General features: G+C 43.0%; 1 protein-coding gene across 1 annotated transcript; it reads right to left on the reverse strand.

Annotated features, from left to right (window-relative positions):
- Positions 1-7,279: 7,279 nt before the first annotated feature.
- Positions 7,280-20,778, reverse strand: BFAR (bifunctional apoptosis regulator). Its single transcript, XM_090024045.1, has 9 exons — positions 20,621-20,778; positions 20,362-20,434; positions 18,921-19,255; positions 17,107-17,308; positions 14,882-15,051; positions 13,947-14,091; positions 13,321-13,491; positions 8,973-9,175; positions 7,280-8,469 (listed from the first exon to the last, which is right to left on the reverse strand). The coding sequence occupies exons 3-9, from the start codon at positions 19,184-19,186 to the stop codon at positions 8,286-8,288; spliced, it is 1,341 nt and encodes a 446-aa protein (XP_089880171.1). The 5' UTR covers positions 19,187-19,255; positions 20,362-20,434; positions 20,621-20,778; the 3' UTR covers positions 7,280-8,285.
- Between the last annotated feature and the right edge of the window lie 929 nt (positions 20,779-21,707).

The raw sequence follows: 21,707 nt of genomic DNA on the forward strand, positions 1-21,707 counted from the left end.
GCCTCACGGTGGAAGGCAGAGTAGAGCCAGGGCTGCACTCTGAGGGGTGCACAGCCTCATGTAGCTCAGCCCAGCGGGGAGTGAAGCCCTGGCTCTCCCCTTCTCCCTAAGATGGTAAACCCTCTTCTCCAAAGAAGTACTTTCAGGGGCACGGGGAGAGACTTCCAGTGGCAAGGGTCAGAGGTTAGGGACTTCTGGTCCCAAGATGGCGAACAGGGGGCAGGGCACCTGTCATGGGGCGGGGCTACCCATGTGGCCCTCAACAGCTTGGCAAAACTCGGTAAGGGGCCCTCTACCCAAAATAATTGCCCACCCCTGGTCTAGCTTCATCCTCTTTGGAACCACCCTTCACGTAGTTGAAGGCTGCTATTAAATCCCTCCTTGGTCTTCTCTTGTCCAGACTAAATAAGACCAGTTCCCTGAGCCTGTCCTCAGAAGTCATGTGCCCCAGCCCTCTAACCATTTTTGCTGCCTTCTGCAGGACTCTCTCCAACTCATTCACATCCTTTCTGTAGTGGGGGCCCAAAACTGAACACAGTACTCCAGGTGTGGCCCTGGCAGTGCTGAATAGAGGGGAAAAATCACTTCCCTTGACCTGCTGGTGACACTCCTACCAATGCAGCCCAGGATGCCGTTAGCTTTCTTGGTAGCAAGGGCACACTGTTGGTTCATATTCAGCTTATTGTCTACTGTAACCCTAGGTCTTTTTCTGCAGAGTTGCTGCTTAGCCAGTCAGTCACCAGTCTGTATCAGTGCATAGGTACAGACATATTTATATTTCATAACATTTATATAAATGTGGAAACAGTAGATTCTCTAGCCCTGGGAAATAACATGGTCTAAGAACCGTGACTTTCTGGACTATGTTTTTTGCCCACCTATCTCTACCTGTGAAACTATGGACAAGTAACCTAGGTTGCCTATAAACGTGCTGCTTTGTTCTTATTTGGGGGTGGGCAAAATGCGGCCTGCAGGCCAGATGTGGCCCAACAGGCCATTCTGTCTGGCCCATGGGGCCCCTAAAAAATTTAGAAAATTAATATTTATCTGCCCATGGCTGCCTGTCATGTGGCCCTTGATGGCTTGCCAAAACTCAGTAAGCAGCCCTCCACCCGAAATAATTGCCTGCTCCTGTTCTAATTAGAATGCTCCAGCACGGGTTCACTAAGTCCCCCCGCATTTAAAAATGGCCGTTGAATGAGGTTTAAATAAATGTCCCATGGCCATTTTAAACCTACAAGGGCTTAATATACATGATGGTGAGGCATTTTAATTAGAGCGGTTCTCCAGGAATACCCCCCCCCATGTGTATAGGCACCCCTAATATTTCTGTAACTTCTCTACTTTCAAAGTATATAGGAATACTCATCTATATCACAAGGGTGATGGGCAGGTTAGACTGTAGGGCTTCAACATTTTTAAATAAAAGCTGCTATGGAACAATCAAGCATTTTAACTGTAGGGAACGTAAAAGACAACTGTGAGCAGTTTATAAAATCAAAGGATTTTTTGCATCAGAACATTAGGTCCTAGCTTCAGTACTACAGGTAACATGACTGCATTTACTTTGTGTAACAACATTTGACAAGTCCATTTTTTGTTGCTCTCAGGTGTTGCTTTAAGCATGACTGCTGCTATAGTAAAGCAGAGCAAGCAGGCTGCCAACCCAAGACAGGGCACTATTACTGGGAATGCAATGATAAGTCTGCTGTGTGTGGTGAGTACTTATTTCTTATTTAGATCTACTGCCGTTAACAGTGAGCATTCAATGTTAAAAGCACTATTTAGTCACCTGTCATCTTCATTTGCTACTTATTTATACCTGTAATTCCCTCAAAATTTGTTCCTGTTTATCCTGAAGTTTTTGCTTCGGAGATTCAAGTTAAGCATAGCTTTAAAGTGAGGGACCCCATATAAAGATTTTCTGCTGATCTACTACCAAAGCCCTAAAGCAAGGGCAGCTTACATTATGGCAGCAGCAGCAGTTTTGACAGTATAACTTACACCACTTTTTCTGAATGACAAACTGAAGAATTTTTGCCAAAATAAACTGTATGCATTTAGTTTTGCCAGAAAATCCCTCTATGACGGTTAGGGATAATTCCCCCTCCAGTGCTAATTATAAGCATATGAAGCAAATGCTAGTTTAGTATTGATGCATAGATGGGTACACTAAATGCTCTTTCCATAAAGCAATAAATCACCTCCCCTCCACACAACCACTCCCCCTCCCCTCCCCCCACTCTTAGTTATACTGTAGAGCAAGGGTGGCCAACCTATAGCACGGGTGCCACAAAGTGGCTTCAGTGGCCTCTGTCTGCATGGCATGTGGCAGCTCAGAGAAAGGACAGACAGCACGGTGGCAGATAGGGCAGAAAGCAAAGCAAAACAGCAAATTGGGCAGGGAGCACAGGGAAGAAAGCAGAACAGCAGATTAGGTAGGGGAAAGGAATCAGAGTGTCACGTAGAGTGTGCTGGGCTAATTTGTGGCATGCCTGCTGAAAAGGTTGGCCCCCACTGCTCTACAGCCACACTGTTATGCTGCTGTGGTCAGAGTACAGTCTACACCAAGAAAACACTATCAACAGCAGGCTCAGAAGTGTTAAGTATTTTGAAATTCATCTTACAATATACAAATAAAAACAAGATTACAATTCATCTGAAACTTCAGCAATAAATATCCGGAACAGTTATCACTACCTCTCCCTTTCTTTAGGCTCATTTCTTAAGAAAAGAATCCTTTCGTGCACCACCTTTCACCTCAACTACTAAATTCCCTATTTGGTTCTAAGTTGCTTTCCTGAAAGTTAATGGGGAAAGAGGGCTCCCAGGTAGAGTTTAATTCATATAGTTTATTAATTGCTGTACTATGCATGGAAACCTACGTCTAATTTAAGAGGTGGGGATGGATAGACAGGGAAAAGACATGAAAATGTAAAATTAAGAATAAAGTAACTTGCTTATGCATTTTGCCAGAGGTTGTGAAACTGATAAAGCACCCATTTCCTACATTAAAATGTCAGGCCAACCTTGGGGGAAAAAAACTGGAAACAACCCCCCTGAGAATTTAGTATTTTAGCCCTAAGCTTGGCCAAGTGAAAGAGATGATAGGAAAACATGCATTTCCCTTGGACAAAACAAGGTCAGTCAGTCAGCTGATTACCACCAATGATCCACCTTTTTAATACTTGCTTTCCAATAAACAGAGAGTCTTTTTCTCTCCAAAACAAACAGAAATAGTATTTCCTTCAGCTTGCCAAGGCTTCCATTGAGTCACATCATGGTAGGTGGAAGACTCAATATACCTTTTCTGGACATATTTTTTACTGATAAGAAATTAATAGAAGCAGAGGTTTATAACTGGCTACCAGTAACAGGATTAGTAAGAAGGCTTGCTGATGAGATCAAGCATACTTCTGATAAGCTCAACCATGTGTGCACAGTAGGGCTGTGTGAGGCTTCGGACTGTGCTTCAGATCTGGAGAAGCTTTGGATGCTTCGGTGTCCTAAGCACCATGTCCGGATTGAAGCACTGGCTTCGTTAGGCTTTCTGAAGTGGTTTGGAGCAGAAACCCAGTCTGGAGCTCCAGATCGGATCCCTGGCATCCGAAGCAGCCAGATCCGAATCCGGATTGAATAGCTGCCTACTTGCACAGGTCTAGTGCGCAGTGTTTTACAGAACTTGGAGCTGGAAGCCAGTAGGATTCATAGGTTAAAATATACATATAAAGAAGAACAGCTGTTTAACAAAAACGCTCTTTATACAAATTCTTCAAATACACAAGAGTATTAGAGCTTCTGATCCTAGGCCTTAACATACCTCCAAGAGGAAGAATGGAACCAATTTATACTGTTCAGATTTCCTTCTCTGAAGAGGCACAATTTTCCCTCAGCTAAAAAAGTTGATGGAGAGCCATAAAAAATATGAAATATAGGAAATAAAACTGTTATTCAGATGTGACCAATAGAGCAAAGTAGTAAGTTTAGAAATGATAGAAACACTACTCTAATACCACATGTGGTAAACTTCAGGATAAAAATATTTTCTCAATATATTTAGACAAAGTATTTGGGCTGGAAGAGAAATAATTTTTTTTTTCCTTCAGTTTTACATCACTTCATCATCATGGCTTATTAATGTCATTACTGTTGTACGCAGCCACCACGCACACTTCTCTATACAATCAGAGTTATTAAATATTTGTTAAAGCTATTCCCCCCCTGTCCTCATCTCTGTTTAAAGTTACTACTTAAAGGTTCTTGGCTTCTCTGCATTGATGATATTTTGTGCTAAATTATCTTATGTCATTGTCATAATTCCTTCCAAAATAACTCATTTGTCAGGATACCTTATCAGCTGGTGTTCAGGATGGCCTATCAGATTTGGGAGAACATTGATTTAGATTAAGCATAGTAAATATTTCACTTCAACCCTTAAAGATGAGAAGAAGGAAGAAATCAGTTTCCTTGTTAAAAACTAATACAACAACTCAGAACAATTTTCTGAACACTTGATGCCCTGTAATTATTTCACCTCATTAAAATTCTTTTCGTTCTCTTCCAGACTCAGAGGACGAATGTCAAGAAATAATGTGCAAATGTGACAGTAAGGCTGCTAAGTGTTTTGCTAAAGCCCCTTATAATTCAAAATATATTTTCTGGCCAGACTTCAAATGTGGCGAGAGAGAACCTAAATGTAAAGATTAGCGTACTGTTACCTTACTGATATTGAATACCACTGTATATGTTTTTGAACAACAAACTTTTCTTCGGTTAGTGGTGGTCATTCTTTTTCTAAGGCATACTAATGCCTGTATCTATTATAAAGCATAGAGTAAAAACGAATCTAGTGGTTAAAGTTATAATAGCAGAGTAGCAACTTTTAACAACTGAATATTGAATATAATTTTTACCAGATGTTTCTAATACTCTAAAATTATATTACCTCAAGAAGCAGCAGAATGTTAACCTGATGGTTCCTTGGCTTCAAGTGCCAGTTTTACTACTTTGTTCTCTACAAGCAGTTTTGTCAGCTGTATTGCTTTATCATGCTCACATTCCCAAGACAAGACATTGGGATCTAGTAAAGGGGAGGGCAGTTATTTCGGGCAGAAGGTCACTTACTGAGTTTTGGCAAGCTGTTAAGGGCTGTATTTCCCTTTGACGCCGGGAAGCAGGAACAGCCCCATGGTCCCAGGCCAGAAGCCTCGGCTAGGCAGGGGTTTCTGCTTGTGGGGGCAGGGCTGGTTAGGCCTTGCTGCTAGGTAGAAAGAGGACCCAAGAAACTATAGCCCCGTTGTGGTCCTGGGGAAGCACTTTGAGAAAATTATCCAGGTGCACATCTGCAAGGGACCAGCAGGGGAGTTTATGCTTAGGGGCAATCAACACAGGTTCATTAGAGGCAGGTCCTGTCAAACCAACCTGGTGGCCTTCTATGAACAGGTCACAAAAGCCTTGGACACAGGTGTCACGGTGGACGTAGTCTTCCTGGACTTTAGGAAGGCCTTCGACACGGTCTCTCACCCCATCCTCATTAAAAAATTAGGCATCTGTGGTGTCGACACCTACACAGCCAGATGGGTCGCAAATTGGCTGGAAGGCCGCACCCAGAGAGTGGTGGTGGATGGGTCATTTTTGACCTGGAGGGATGTGGGCAGTGGGGTTCCCCAGGGCTCAGTCCTTGGGCCCGCACCGTTCAATATCTTCATTGGCAACTTGGGTGAGGGGGTGAAAAGCACCTCATTCGAGTTTGCAGATGACACTTGAGATGCAGGGAGAAGTGAGCATGCTAGAAGAGAAGGACAGGCTACAACTAGATCTTGACAGGTTACAGAGGTGAGTGGACGAAAATAGCATGTGTTTCAATATGGACACGTTGCACCTGGGGAGGAAGAACCAGCAGCATACCTACAGGCTGGGGAACTCCCTTCTAATCAACACAGAGACAGAGAAGGATCTTGGAATCACTATTGATTCCAAGATGAACATGGGCTGCCAATGTGAGGACGCGGTCAGGAAGGCTAACCGCACTTTGTCATGCACCCATAGATGCATCACAAGCAAGTCCAAGGAGGTGATCCTCCCCATCTATACAACACTGGCCAGGCTGCAGTTGGAGTACTGCATCCAGTTCTGGGTGCTGCACTTCAGGAGGGTCCAGAAGAGGGCCACTTGCATGATTGGGGGCAGCAGGGCAGGCCCTACGAGGAGAGGCTCAGGGACCTGAACCTGTTCAGCCTCCACAAGAGAAGGTTGAGAGGGGATCTGGTGGCTGCCTATAAACTTGCCAAGGGGGACCAGCAGGCAATGGGAGAGTCCCTGTTCCCCCGAGCACTACTGGGAGTAACGAGGAACAACAGCCATAAGTTGACCGCAAGTAGATTCAGGCTAGATATGAGGAGGCACTACTTTACTGTCAGCACAGCTACGAGCTGGAACCAACTTCCAAGGGAAGGTCCTCCATACAGCCCCATCTCTGGGCTCTTGGAGTCCGACTTATCCCCATTGGGCCTTCGAGACTCTAATCTGGGTCTCGGCCTTGCCCTAGGTTTCTGGATCCCCCACTGGGCTGCACGCTCCCAACTGTGGGTTCCTGTGTTACTGGTTCTCTAAGTCACCCCTAAGCCTGCCACAGCAGTACTTGAGGATAACTTCTCCCCCCCCGCCGGCCCCTTAAATAAAAAAACCCGAAGCATCTCTGGCAGACACCCCAAACTCACTCTGGGTTTAGCCTAAAACAAAGCCTGCTAGCCTGTAAAACTCAGTCTTCCTCTGCCCAGGTGACTTGCCTGTTCCCACTTGCACTGGGCAGGGTTATTTACTTAAGTTCAAGTCCCCTTGGGAGCCCTGCTGCCAGAAGCTCCTCACTTCCAATACCTGCCCTGGTTTGGCAGCCTCTTCCTGGCAGTTGTGGCTTATATAGCTCAGGCATGAGCCCTTTTCCTATCAGCTGAATCTCTAATTAGATCCCTATATCACTTGCAAGTGGCCTCTCAGGCTGCTTGCTCTCCTAAAGCACGAGCTTTCAACCTTTTTTAATACATGTGCCCCTGGGTTTCCTCTTTTTTAACAAGTGTACCCCCGGGGGGGGGTGTAGCAAGCAGCAGAGTGGCAGCAGCACAGCACCTATGAGGCCCTGTAAGCCAGCAGCGTGGGGTAGCAGCCTTCCAAAATACACATACCTCTGGGGGTACCCCCACTGACAACCCCTGCCTTAAAGAAGCAGGCACACCCCAGTGCCCTGCAGCATAGGGTTTCGGCGAAAGGAAAGAGGACTAGCTTTAGAAAACATCTTTATTTTTTTTATCTAATTTTTAAAAAACGTTCATATGATACAAATGGGAAAAAAAGTCACCAAGATGCAATTCGTAGCATTTTAAGATGGATGTTACTTTTGTTTCACTCAAACACCAAATGATAGATCTCTTGTTTATACAAAAATCACTTTTCATTCAGTAAGTATTTACAGAAAGAGTTCTTAGTACATCAACAGATCACACTAGGAAGAGTTTACAGTATTAGGTCACTTTACCAAATTAATATTTTAATGGTAGTACCTGAATTTAGTTTATTTGATAGTGCTCTCTCTTCAAAGTTGTTTCAGAAATTAAGACAGCTCTTGATAAAATCTAGCATGCCTGAATAATACAGCTTAATTAAAAGATTTGGAAAGCAAAGAAAACCCTTTCTGCTGTCTATGGCTGAAACAGAAGAAATAACTGAATAAACACTGTGACAGATTTGTGCATTTGACTGAAGCATCTTAGTATGTGAAACCAAGTCTAAACCTGATATACTTCAATATCGGACCCATTAATGAAATCAGCAGCTCACTCTGTCATACATAAGCTTCAGCGCACTGTTCCTTCTACCTCCAAGGGAATGTTAAGTTATAAATAGTACAGCTCACTAACTTAGAGAGTAGAAGGTAAAGGTCCTATCCAAGAATATGACAAATACATTTCTCAGATACTGGAGTAGAAAACAATCGAGTCCCCTAACCAAAAACAAGTCTTCAGCTATTTTAAACCAGCCCATAAAAGAATAATGTCCTTCTCTATTACGGCAAAGCGACCTAAGACAAAGTCTACCTTTATAGTTATGGTACCCCCTGCATGAAAGTGACTTACCTTAAGGCATTTTTTTTAATTAACAAAAATCAGCACTTTCCACACTGCATTAAGGAAGGAAAAGAAGCAATATTTCTCTTTCAAATGTCAGACTTCAGACATCAAAATGGCTCAGATATTGACTTCTGAAGAAAGTCTTAACACTGATCATTGCACTTATGTTTCCAGACGTCTTATTTCTTTTACCACAAGATCAATATTTATAATTGGATTAAAGTACAGAGCCCAGTAAAATAAACAGTTGCAGACAAACTGAGGAATAAAGGGCCAAAAGATGGCAACAAAAAGTCCCTGGGTAGACACTTTCCAGAAGTGGCTCCACATTCTATGAGGAATAGTCCTGAGAGAGAGAGCAAGAGAAGCATCTTAGAGTGGAAATCTTTGACTTCTAGAGGATTTGTTCCTGTTTTTAATAGCTAACAGTGCAACATATACCATATAGTCACTGTTTATTTTAATTAAATGTAATAAGTCACCTAGCACTCTTACCAACTGTCCAGCAATTTAATCAGATTCCCAGAAAGTGCAGCTCCTGACCTGGAACATGTTAAGCATTAAACAGCTAAAAAACTTAACAGGAATTAGCTAACTATGTGGTACTCAGAATTAGGTATTTTACCAATTAGAATTTAATTTAAGTGCTTTTAGGAAAAACACTGGTTACACATTACTAACTTTAATATGAATAAATACTAATGCAGGTACTAAAGTATAGACAGATTCAGATTCTTTTATACTTGGGAACTTTAGTGGAGTTATTTCAACATACTTATTTTCAGTAAGCAACTTTCAAGTTACTTATCCCAGCCACATACTTATTCCAGACACATACTTGAGACTTACTTCAGTTTCCTTCTTGACCAGAGCTTCCAAAATGAAAATAATTCCAGAACAGAGAGCAGCATGGCATTGACAATTATAAATCTTGATGTCCAATAGTGCACCTCAAGCCAATCCCAGGCAAATTCAGCTATTAATTGGTATGGCAAAAATAAGTACTTAACAATGAATTCTCTCCACTGTTTCCAAGTAGGATCTGTACGGTCCTAAATTAAAAATAAAGCTACGAATTAATTTCATACCAAGCAGTTCAAGTACTGGTTTAGTCCACTTTTCATTGCTTTATAACTACAAATTGTTTTTGTTTTTTTTAAAAAGCACTTCTCTCCATTAATTACTTGTTCAGTTATGAAGTTACTGTTATTTTCTCACACATGACATATCCCCCAAATAAAACATACCTTGTTTTTGGAAGGTAAAATGTAGGGAATTTTTTTTTTTTTTACAATCATAGCTTGCTGTGTGACATAGGAGGAAGTACCCCAAGGAACATAGTGTCCAGGAAGTATGGCACCAGGAAAATCTTAATGTAAGCTGCCTCATCCAGACAGTCTCCTGGAAAGCCGTACTTCCTGGACACTATGCTCCCAGGAGGATTTACCCTACTGCATACAGGGTCAAGCCCCAGATCCATCCAAGGCCAGTAACAAGACTGCTAGTTCTTTACTTTAAGTAGTACTTTATGTAAGTTGCATAAATAAAGTGTTGTTTCCACATTACATGCCTCTTCAAAATACTACTGGCAGCTCATCTGCTGCTTTGGGTACAAGCTACACTGCTAAGCCAACAGGTATGCTTATGTGAGAGGGTTAACACTGGGCTCCACCATCTTGGCAGCTGCGAAGTATGCACAGTGTTTTCAGCCTTTTTTCTTTCCAAGCAAACTCCCTGCTTAAAAAACACATGCCCTACTTTTGAGTGGCTGATTTTGGAGGAAAGCGTTTGTCCTTTATGTGAGAAAAATACTGCATTGCTAGAAAAAGTTACTATTACTGACATCCGCCTCATTTCTTTTTTAACCATTTTTAGGCTGAAGTTGTGTTGGGGGTGGGGGAGAGGGAGGGAAGTAGATTACCAATAAGATTGAACCCATAAATTCTTTGGACCAGGGACGTGAAGTTTGACCACAGGTTTGCCCATGGGTCAGCACCTTTAGAAATAGCATCCTGTAAAGTGCAACTATCTTATAGTTTTTAGCAAAGACTTTATATTATTTTTTCTTTTCTGTATAACTGCCGCGCGGCACTCTCACATTTATGTAACCTTGAAGTCGACTGTTAATCAAAGTGAACGCTTTGTACTTTTCTCCACTGGCATTAAGCTACACATGTGCATTCTGTAAATTTCATTTCTTATTTAGAAGTGTCATTTCTGCACAAATGAAACTTATGTAGAAAGTCTGCCTAGCAATAATTATGTAAAAGAAAATTATCCTATCTCTATATATGATAGTTAGTGTCATAGAGGCAGTCCAACAAACATCTATAAAAGAGGCAAAAAAAGCAAGAAGCAGCAGAGACGACAACTGGAAAACTCTGTGGGCCTGATCACCCTGCAGACCGGTTCTCAGCCTCCCCGCCTGGGCGTATCCCAACGAAAACAAAGGCCTCAAAAATCCGACAACTGACAATGATTCACCATGTTACAGTATTGCTTTGTATTTCCCATTCATGAGCCGTTGACCAGTTCTGGGACTTAAGGAGCCGGCAGCCACACCTAGCTTTGGACTAGCTCCACTGTTGGAACGCAAGGGCTGGCTCTGGAACCCCGTGAACCAACGGACACCCTATAAATTAAGAGACACTAACAACTTACTCTAAGTCGTCTACTTGTGCCAACTCGGCAAACCTCGAGGGCGACTAAAAGCTACCTCAATTCCGCCCCACAAGCCGCGCGCTCGCACAACTCCGCAAAGCCCGCGGCTCCCCTAAGCGGTGCCGGAGCCGCTAGCCCGGCATTTCGCCACATAAAGGTGGTATTCAGTCCCCCCATTAACATCAAAATGTAGATGTTCAAGCCTCTGGATTTAAAAAAAAAATCCAAACTGCCACTGGCACATTTTAGTACAGACTTGCTATATAGTTCAGGAGCAAGTTCACCGAACATTGCTTTTGAACTGAACCATGCACCAAGCTAAGGTAGTATGGCAGTGGTTCTCAACTGGGGTGCTGCAGCATGCTGCTCTGGGCTGCTGCAGCCAGGTGGAACTGCCCTGTGCACCTCAGTGCGCAGCCGGTAAAGCTAAAGCAGTCAGGTACACCTACTCTTGCTGCAGGCTCTCCCAGTCTGATTCCACCATGCTTCTACTGGTAAGAGGTGCATAGGGCAGTTCTACCCGGTTGCAGTAACTTCAGCACTCCAGTTGAGAAACACTGAGGTAAGTTAAGGCAACATAAAAGTGGTTCTCAATTGGGGATGTTGCTAAATTTAAAAAAATTTAGAGGTATACCATGAATCTACAAAAGTTTGAGAACTGCTACTGTAGGGGGTTGTGTAAGATAGTGGGCTAAGCAGACCAGTGGCATAACCCAGTAAATGACAGATCTTATGCACAAAGCTGGAGAACAAGGGCAGGGTGACAAGAATAGGCAGGGTAGTACCTAGACCTGTACCTTCAACACGGCTGCACAAAGTATCTAAAGACTGACATGAACTAGCAGAAGACTGTTCTCAGAACTGGGACATAGGAATTATTTTCTTATGTAACCACCCTTTTTTTCCCCAGGCCCCAGTCTTAGGGCAGCTTGTCTGAGTAGCTCAAAAATTCTAGTCAATTTGGAGATCTTTTTCTGCTTCAAGAGATGGAAAGGGACAATGAAAATATAACCTTAACTGGGAGTGGCTCTAGCTATTTCAAAGGCATACTGTTGTTGTTTAGAGAAAACGTGTCCTTTTTCTATGACATTTACCTTAGTATTGGGCAGATATCCCACCAGAATTCATTGATAAAGGCTAACAATTTTAAATAAAAGGTTCTGTTCTCTACTTTAAAAACAATAAAAAGTAAAGATTGAATCTTGTTTTAGGACTATTTAAGTATAAATAAACAAAACAGAATAAAAACACACTAGTGCATATAAGGCTGCTAATATTTTAGGAGTTTTTGCTAGATATGACACTATTTCCATATATAATGCACCTATTTAGAGTCTTAATTTACGTTTTTGAGAAAGTGGTAAAATGATGAAACTCCTATTTATAAGGCAAATATTTTCTTGTGATGCATCCAGCAACAAGTGGAAGTCCACAAAAAGTTTATAAGTTAGTTAACAAAGAATTAGCTTAAAATATACTTGATGCTAAAGAAAATTATTATCCAATAAAAATTTTGTTTTTTAAACAAAGGAAGCATTTATGAATTGTACCAATTATTGCTTGTCAGCATCTTCAAGATTTTAGAATGTGTAGCTCTCAAACATCTTGTTTTTCATGCTTTGAATGAAAAAAAGTTCTCTCTCACAAATTTTCCTGACAACTTCAACTAAAATAAAGATATTACTCTGCCCCAGATGAAAAAGCCACTACTGTCCAAGTCTGGTCTGGCACTTCAAACACTGACTCAGTAGCGTCCCTTCTTTAAAACTTTTGTTAAGTATTAGTTACAATATTTTAAATAAATTATATTAGTGCCACGATTTCAAATAATCTACAATTTTAAAATATATTTTTCTTCTAAATTAGATTTAGTCATGCTTTCCTTTCCCCTTAGATAATTTTTTTGGGGGGGAAACTATAAAGGAAATCTTTTTCTCACTTTCAGTTATACTTGACAAAGCAAGATATTTTTCTAAGTAGCTTAAAAAAAAAACAACCAGGAGCTTTCCAATAGGAAAACTAAAGGGATGCGTGTAAGGGTATAATCAACGTATGTGATGTTTAAACATGTACATCTATCACCATAGTGCTCTTATTGCAGTGAGTTCACTAATCCCGATTAAGGTTTATATTTTTAAATGAGGGTAATCACAAGTTTTAGGATCAAAGGAAAAAAAACCTCAACTATATATACACAATGTTGGGTCCTGAACTAGCTGTTACAACTCAAGAAAAGATACACTGGAGTCACTGTAGGTAGTTCTCTAAAAGCTTCGACTCAATATGCAACAGTGACCAAAAAAGCGCTGAGCATCATTAAGAAGAGATCTGAAAACAAAACAGAGAATGCCATCATACAAATCCATGGTGTACCCACATCTTGAATACTATGTACAGTTCTGGTCTCCACAGCTCAAGAAAAAAAAAAGAAAGAATATAAAAAATAAAAAGAGGAATGATATGAATCTTTGAACTGTTAATCTAACCTACAATGTAAACTACAGATAAACAATAGTTAAATACTTTGAACACCTACTAATAGTTTTGTGATGATATCTTCATGTTCATCTTCTTGCACAGGACATATTGTATGGATGAAAGGTAAAAATGTTTCAGTGTAATCAAACAAGTATAGATACAACAGACTAAGTCTCGGAGAGCTCTTTAGTGCATACAGCAAAAACAATGATTTCCCTGGATTTACTGCCTGAAATATAAACAAAAAAATTAGTAACGAATGAAACAAACCTATGGTGGGGACACAGGGACAGGGGGCTTAGACTTTTCCAGTAAGCTTTTCTATTTTTTAAATAAAGACTTTACACGATTATAACTGAGATCATTATTTACAACATTGACCTATACACAAAATGTTACACTAAGCAGTTTTTACCCAAATTATCCCCCCCTGCTTTGCAATCTTCTCAGTTTTGTATTTTCTAGACTTCAGTTATGCATCATAGAACAGTACTCTTTACTACTGAACACTACCTTCATACCATAGAGCAGAATGTTTCATACATTCTTTTCATGTACACTGGCCCTCGTGTGCACATTTAGACATTTAGAACTTTTAAAAAATTATGCATGCATTTAATTTTCTTAAAAGGATTTGTTAAAATATCTACTCCAGATGATAGGCTTCTCTTTTATAAAATCTACCTTGTATTCCCATAGGTTCTGTGGTGGTTTAACTCCTAATGTTTTGACTTGTTCCAGTTCCATTAGAATAGCTTTTCTATGGCTATTGTTCTGGATATTATAAGGAGCCTTTGTGAGCTCCTCATCTGTTAGCGTAAGGAGTAGTCTACAAAAAAAGATTTGAAAGGGTAAATACTGACAGATCACTTCTACTTTAAACAATTAATAACCTGATATCTAGTCTCTGCATATAATTATAAAAGATGATAGCATTAATACCAAATGCTTTTACCTACACAGTTCATGCAACTTTTACACACTTCACATTGTCTTGTATCACTGAGAAGCTTGAAATTAAGATCTTCCTTTATTTTATCCCTGTATCTGAGGAACAGTTTTAAGTCACACAAAGCAACAAAACTGCCTTCTGATATCTAGAGGTGGCCAATATAAATCCATGATCGTCAGTTAAATGGTTTAATTGTGACTGTTTAAAAAAGATGCAAACAGGTCTTAGAGTAGGGACTAGAGGAGACTCAGAGAGATGGATTCCTTCCATAAGTCTATGGCTTTGGAGGCTCCTGGCTGCTCACTCTACTCTCCAACCCATTCCACTCCCCCCCACAGCTAGAACACTGTGGACTGGTGGATGCCCCAAGCAACCCCTTTTTGCACACATTGGCTGAACAGCACTGCCACCCTCTGCCTTCACAATGAATCTGAAGTGCTTTGGCTGGGGAATGCAGGGGACAGCCATGCTTTTTTGCATGGCACTGAAGTGCTCCAGATTTGAAAAAAAATTTGGAGCACTCTGTAGATATCTAAATTGAAAAAAAAGATTTTGCCTCCCTGTAAACCCAGTGTTGTAGGCCACAATGCAGACCTAGAAGAGTGGAAATTAAACTGCTGAACAGACTGCTGTGGTTATGGCTAAGAGCTAAGATTGTATTTCTCACCTTCCATTCACCCTCTCCAATACAAATCTCTCCTTGTAATGGGAAGCCCACGGACCCAGCTGTTCCAGCCAAAGAATCACCTCCTCAGTAGTCCATTTAGCAACAGGCTTGTGGACAAGAAGATCATCTTCAAATTCTCTGCTGCTCCAGTGATAAACTAATAAAACCACCTGCAAAATGGCCAAGAAATCTTTTAAAAGTATAATGTATACATTAGCTATGAAATGAGAATTCTGCCTTAAGTTTCCTCTTTGATGAAAGGCAACAAAACATCACCTATTGCAAGTTCACCCAGAGTTTACCACCTCTGCTTGCTGACCAAGAGCCAGTACCAATGCTCACTTGTCCCCAAAAATTTGTGTAGGAGTTCCAGCAAACAAATGCTGAACCAAAATCGTAATTTATACCCTTTAAACGGGGGTAAAAAGAAGGTCCCGGGTAATGTGGGGCCGTTGCAGGACGCCATGGGAAACTTGGTCGTCACACCAGACAGCAAAGCTAACATGTTTAACGATTTCTTTGCCTCCGTCTTCCTAAGTAGGGACCAGAACAGCCACCTCCCTGCTGGACCCCCCTCGGGCCCTGGGGGAGGCACACCTGGGCCACGGGTTAGCAAGGATTTAGTTAGGGAGCTTCTGGAGGGGTTGGACGTATTCAAGTCAGCTGGCCCGGATTATCTCCACCCTAGAGTTCTAAAGGAACTGGCCGAGGTCATTGCCAGTCCCCTGGCACAACTTTACGAGCACTCGTGGTGCTCTGGTGAGGTACCGGAGGACTGGCAGAGGGCCAACGTGGTCCCCATCTTCAAAAACGGCAGGAAGGAGGACCCGGGAAACTACAGGCCGGTTAGTCTTACCTCGATCCTGGGCAAGCTGTTCAAGGAAATTATGCTGGCACACATCCAGGAGGGGCCAGCTGGGGACTGCATGCTTAGGGGCAACCAACACGGGTTCAGCAGTGGCAGGTCCTGTCAGACCAACCTGGTGGCCTTTCACAATCAGATCACCAGATCATTAGATGCAGGGGTAGCAGTGGATATAGTCTTCCTGGACTTCCAGAAGGCTTTTGACACTGTCTCTCACCCCGTTCTCATTAAGAAACTAGGGGACTGTGGTGTAGACACCCACACAGTCAAATGGGTTGCCAACTGGCTGGAGGGCCGCACCCAGAGGGTGGTAGTAGATGGATCCTTCTCAACCTGGAAGGACGTGGGCAGTGGGGTTCCGCAAGGCTCAGTCCTCGGGCCCATGCTCTTCAACATCTTCATCAGTGATTTGGATGAGGGGGTAAAAAGCACCCTGTTCAAATTTGCTGATGACACTAAGATGTGGGGGGACATGGGCACACTGGAAGGATGCAACAGGCTACAATCAGACCTAGACAGGTTACAAGGGTGGGCGGACAAGAATAGGATGGGTTTCAACACAGACAAGTGCAAGATGATGCACCTCGGGAGGAACAACCAGCGCCATACCTACAGGTTGGGGAACTCCCCTCTTGTCAGCACAGAGGCAGAAAAGGATCTTGGAGGAGTCATCACTGACTCCAAGGTGAACATGGGCCAGTAGTGTGGGGAGGCAGTGAGGAAGGCCAACCGTACCTTGTCATGCATCCAGATGCATCTCGAGCAGGTCCAAGGAGGTGATCCTCCCCCCTCTATGCGGCACTGGTCAGGCCGCAGCTGGAGTACTGCATCCAGTTCTGGGCACCGCACTTCAAGAGGGATGTGGACAGCATGGAGAGGGTCCAGAGGAGGCCACTCGTATGATCAGGGGACAACAGGGCAGGCCCTATGAGGACAGGCTACGGGACCTGAACCTGTTCAGCCTCCAAAAGAGAAGGCTGGGGGGGGATCTTGTGGCCTGTTATAAACTAGTCAGGGGGGATCAGCAGGCATTGGGGGAGTCACTGTTCCCCCGAGCACCGCCAGGAGGGACCAGGAATAACGGCAGAGGGTAGGTTTAGGTTAGATATCAGGAGGCGCTACTTCACAGTCAGGGCGGCTAGGATCTGGAACCAGCTTCCAAGAGAAGTGGTGCAGGCTTCTACCCTGGGGGTGTTTAAGAGGAGGTTAGATGAACATCTTGCTGGGGTCATTTGACCCCAGCGTTCTTTCCTGCCATGGCAGGGGGTTGGACTAGATAATCTGCTCAGGTCCCTTCCGACCCTAGAAACTATGAAACTATTGTTTTCCCATATTTGGAAATAGAATATGAAATACTTACTGCCACACAGGTTAAAGCTGTCAGAACTCCTGAGAAAAAGCCCCCTCTTCGAGGATTAGTTCTTACTGCATTTGCTGCTGTAGGAATCTGATCATTCCCATATTTCTGAAAGGCTGTCAGACTGCGAGTTATCTCACTATTTTGCTGAATGTCTTCTTTTCTCTGTTTAGTGACATCGGGAAATAGCTTTTCAATAGCATCCCTAGGGGAAAGAAAAAGAATACTTATCAGTCACTTTGTGATAAGTTGTCTGAACTTATTGATATCCAGAACTGGAACTCTCCTCTAGAACCCTGTTTTCCTCACTTCTTTGAGAGGGTAAACTTGGAATGAAACAAGTTTTGGAAATAAACAATGATTAAACACTAATACAAGCATTTCACAAATAATAGCTAAAGTCAAGCTAGCGTTGCTATACAGGAATACAAAGCAAAAAAATTAAAGTTTAAACAAATACACACTACTGCATTTAGAGGGTTGGGATATACTTTTTAGAGGACTCCTAACAGGTTTTGAGCAGTTATTGACCAATCTCAGGAGCAAAACTTTTATCAAAAGAATAAAACGTAATACATTTCAGACAATTTTAATTCTGAAAACAAAGTACCAAAACATAAATACAATTCAAGACAATGACATAAACATGAATATTTAGCTCTGTTCTATTTCAAGACAAAAAAAATTCCCCAAGAGTCTTAAGAACTCACTGGGCGCATCTACATGTTCACTGATGTGCTGTAATTATGACACATTAAGTTTAGTACCTGTAATGACAGATACTAACTTTATGTGATGTAATCAGTGCTACTGCAAATAGTCTTTTTGTGATGTTAATGTGCAGTAGACTAAATCTACTGCACATTAGCATGGGTTTTCCTGCTATGCTAATGCACAGTAGAATTAGTCTATCGTGTTTGAAGTGCCTCGTATAGACCCACCCACTTTTAACCTGATTTTGGAATGATCAGTATTATTTCTGAAAAGATAATCACCATATTTGCTCACATACCAAATGTCCCCCTCTTCCACAAATCAGCCCTCCAAAATGGACGCATATCTTAAGCAGGGAATTTGATTTTTTCCCCCTGGAATATAAACATAGAGGGACAGAAGCAAGCACTGTGCTAAATGCTGCCAAGATGGCTGAAACAGAAAAGGCAAAGGGTCTTATAGCCACACTAAGGCCAAGCACTGTAGGTTGTACCTGAATCTGCAACTGAGATACCTCAGGGCTGTATGCAGTTTATAGCATTTTGATGGTGTTGAGACCTTACTTGATTATTTACAGGAACTTCTATAAAGAACGGTTTACAGTAAAGTAGTAACAGTTTTTGCTAGTGTCCTTGCAAGGATCTGAGGCCTAGTCCTGGAAGTTCCTGGTGGTTCACCCAGACTATCTCCTGGGATGCACATTTCATAGATATTCTGTGTTTCCCAAAGGACTTGCTCTACACCACACAGTTGGCCATGACTTATGAACACATCTTTTCCCCCCTATATTCTGCCTTCCAAAAACAAGTTGTGTGTCTTATCTGGGGACACGTCGTATGCAAGAGAATATAGCAGGTATTATGATTACCTCCCTCAAAGGAATTAAACAATCTAAAAAGGGAAGAAAAGTCAGAGCTCCTCTCGGAAATAAGTATGTGAACAGTTCAGAACAATTACCAAGTATGAGGGACTGAAAGTTTTAATACGACTGCAAGAAAGCTCAGACAGAGAAATTTTGAAAAGCTGCAGCAAGTAACTCAACAAAAAGGATATATGCACATCTCTTTGCTTTAGGAAATTCAGAAAAAATATATTAAAATCACCTGAGGAGGATGTTGACCTTGGGGAATCCTTCCCATTTTTCTCTGCATTCTGGACATTCATTCTTTTTAGAAGACAACCACCAGAAGGCTAAGCAGTGTCTACAGAAACTATGCCCACAGTTCAAGGTAGTGGGATTGATCAGAATATCATAACAGCAGTGGCAAGAAAATTCAGTAACTGAAATCTGGCGGTTGATCTTGGGAGCAGCATTTGATCTAACTTTTTCTTTCTCAGCTTCAGTTTCTAAAGTCACATCTTCCTCCATTTCCCCTTTTTTCAGGTGATTAGAAAGCCGTCTCTCCAAGTGCTTAAATCATGTAAAGTGTTAATAATTCTGCAAAACAATGCAAGAAGCCATTATTTTACTCCCTAGCAACACCAAACAATAGTCACAAAAATATTAGATGCAATAAAGCAAGAATATAAGACAGACACTTTCTAATCCTCCCCTCCAGTTAATCATTTATCTAATGGACAACTATAGCATTAGTAGCACCACCTTCCTGCAAAAATACAACTACTACAAACAACTCAAATGCAAGTTTTAAATGTAAACAGAACGATAACTTTTCCTTAGTTAATTTGATGTGAAATAATTTTTAAAAGTCTCAATAAGCATGTGCTGAGACCATGTATATTTATCAACATTTAATAAATAGTTAAAACACTAACTCACTAAGCCAAAAATCAATACAGGTTTAATTTTAACCGAAGATACCACCAGTTGGCATAATCTAGACCTAAGTTATTCTACCCATTTTCATCTTGCAAAGCCCCAAACCTGCTCTGCAGAAGCAGACTCCTTGATTCAGTGGGGTCCTGTGTGGCAGCTGGCCTGTACCCATGAATGAAGAATGGGAACCTGAACTGGCTCCCCCAGCAGGAATTAGTTGATCACAGTGCTCCTGGATACAACTATAGTTTCCTACCGTCTCGCCAACAAAAACCACCAAAAGCTTATTCTCACATTGAGTCCCCGCTAAACTTAACCTCAGTAGGAAAGATCTATGAGCGTTTCAGGAAATAAAACAGACATTTCAAAATAAAAGCATTACTACAGCAATCCTAAGTGCGGAAACTACACAGCAATAGGGAACGCTGGTGACGGTGCTGTCGAGCACACCCATCGCTTGTGACTACGTAGAAACGATGAGGGCCAATGCAGAATCAGAGCAGGCAAAATGGTTTTGTTTTGCAACTGCCATTACTTTCTGAAAGGTCCCATTTCTAGAGAAGGAACAGGCCTCAAACAGCCTGTCTGGTTACCACTCCTCTCTTCCCTCACTCTTTGAAGAGGCAAAGGTGCGGGCTTATCTCCTTTGTCTCTCCAAAGCACCAGCGGTCTTGCTCTGTCTCGGGTGCTCCCGTGCCGAGCTCGGCAGGCCCCGCTCCCGGAGCCTGCCTCGGCCCGAGAAGCAGCAGGCGCAGGCAGGCACTTACCCGGCCAGCATCCGGAGCCCGGGAGCGGCCCCCCTGCGCTTCTTCGCCCGCGGATGCGGCCCGCGGCGGGTTCCTGTGACGGACAAGCCCAAACGTTACCGGAACAACACGCGGCAGCGAGTTTCCGCCCGGCCGCGCCCTCCCCGCTGCTTGCGGAGCCCAGGCGCCACAACCGCCTCGCAGATCCCCGCCCCCGCGCCGGGGAGGCCGTGAACCGCGCCGCAGCCGAGCCCCGGGCAGAGGGCGCAGCCGCACTCACCCCACCGGCCGCCCTGGGCCCCGGCGGCGGCGACATGTCTCCCAGGGCCCGGCCCGGCCCGGCCCCGAGCGGCGCCTGCGGACCCGCCGCGCAGAGGGGCGGAGACACGGCGGCCGCGCTTGCGCCCCCACGGCCTTCTCGCCCGCCCGACCTCGAGGGGCCCGGGAGGCGGGAGCGTGGCATCACCTGCGGCCTGCACGCTCTTCCGCCGCGCCCGGGAACCCGCGGCGGCACCCCACTGCCTGCGTGGAGGAAGGCGACGGGAGCGCACGGAGAAGAGCAGCGCGCCTGAAGGGAGGGCAAGCCGCGATGCCTTCCAGTTGTCGCCTGCTTCGCAACCTCCTTTTTAGGGTGAAAGGAGTGAGCGTTGTAGTCACTTGCCTGACTCCCTCATCCTAGCATTACAACGCCTTTAAAGCGGGGCAGTGAGGCAGGTGTAAGGACACCGGTTTGGGTGTAAATACTCTAGAAAAAGTCACTGTGACTTTCAGCTGATGCCGCTCCCTTTTGTACACAGCAATACAGCACATCAAGAAATAGAGAATAATAGATTAGGTTTAATATAAAATGTCTGTCTTCGCAAAGAAGTTAGGACCCTTAAAAGCTAGATGGTGATAGAGATTGGACAGTTTTGTTAACTGAAATCTGGAATTACAGAAAGTGGGGGTGGAAGGGAGGGAGGATGTCATCCACTCCAGCACCCTGGTGCTCCAGGCAGGATTATCTCTAAAACATCCTAGAAAAAATATTTGTCTAATATGCTCTTAAAAACCTCCAGTGTTGGAGATTCTAGTCTTTCTAGGTAGCCTGTTGCGAGGCTTAACTACCTTTATAGTAATAAAGTTCTTCCTAATATCCAACTTAAATTTCCCTTGATTCAATTTAAGATAATTGCTCCTTGTTCTGTCCAGTGTGGACACAGAGAATAGTCTGTCACCATTCTTCTTGATAATATTATTTGAATACTGGAAGGGCAGTTATAAAGTGCCCTTTCAGTCTTTTCTTCTCCAAATTAAGTAATACCAGGCTAGCAAGGATTCCCTAGTCTGCATTTGGGTATATAATACTTCCATCACAAGAACAGGAC

Source organism: Crocodylus siamensis, chromosome 12 (genome assembly GCF_052110815.1).
Source record: "Crocodylus siamensis isolate JL-2025a chromosome 12, ASM5211081v1, whole genome shotgun sequence".
In the NCBI taxonomy this organism is placed as follows: Eukaryota; Metazoa; Chordata; order Crocodylia; family Crocodylidae; genus Crocodylus; species Crocodylus siamensis.

What these genes read in the sequence shown, in the direction of transcription:
- BFAR (XM_090024045.1), bottom strand. Translation starts at nt 19,186, where the DNA reads ATGGAGGAAGATGTGACTTTAGAAACTGAAGCTGAGAAAGAAAAAGTT. An exon ending in TTGGAGAGGGTGAATGGAAG is followed by an intron (nt 14,092 to 14,881) that starts GTGAGAAATACA and finishes CTTTTTTTGTAG; the next exon opens with ACTACTCCTTACGCTAACAG. An exon ending in TGGTCAAGAAGGAAACTGAA is followed by an intron (nt 8,470 to 8,972) that starts GTAAGTCTCAAG and finishes TCTCTCTCTCAG; the next exon opens with GACTATTCCTCATAGAATGT.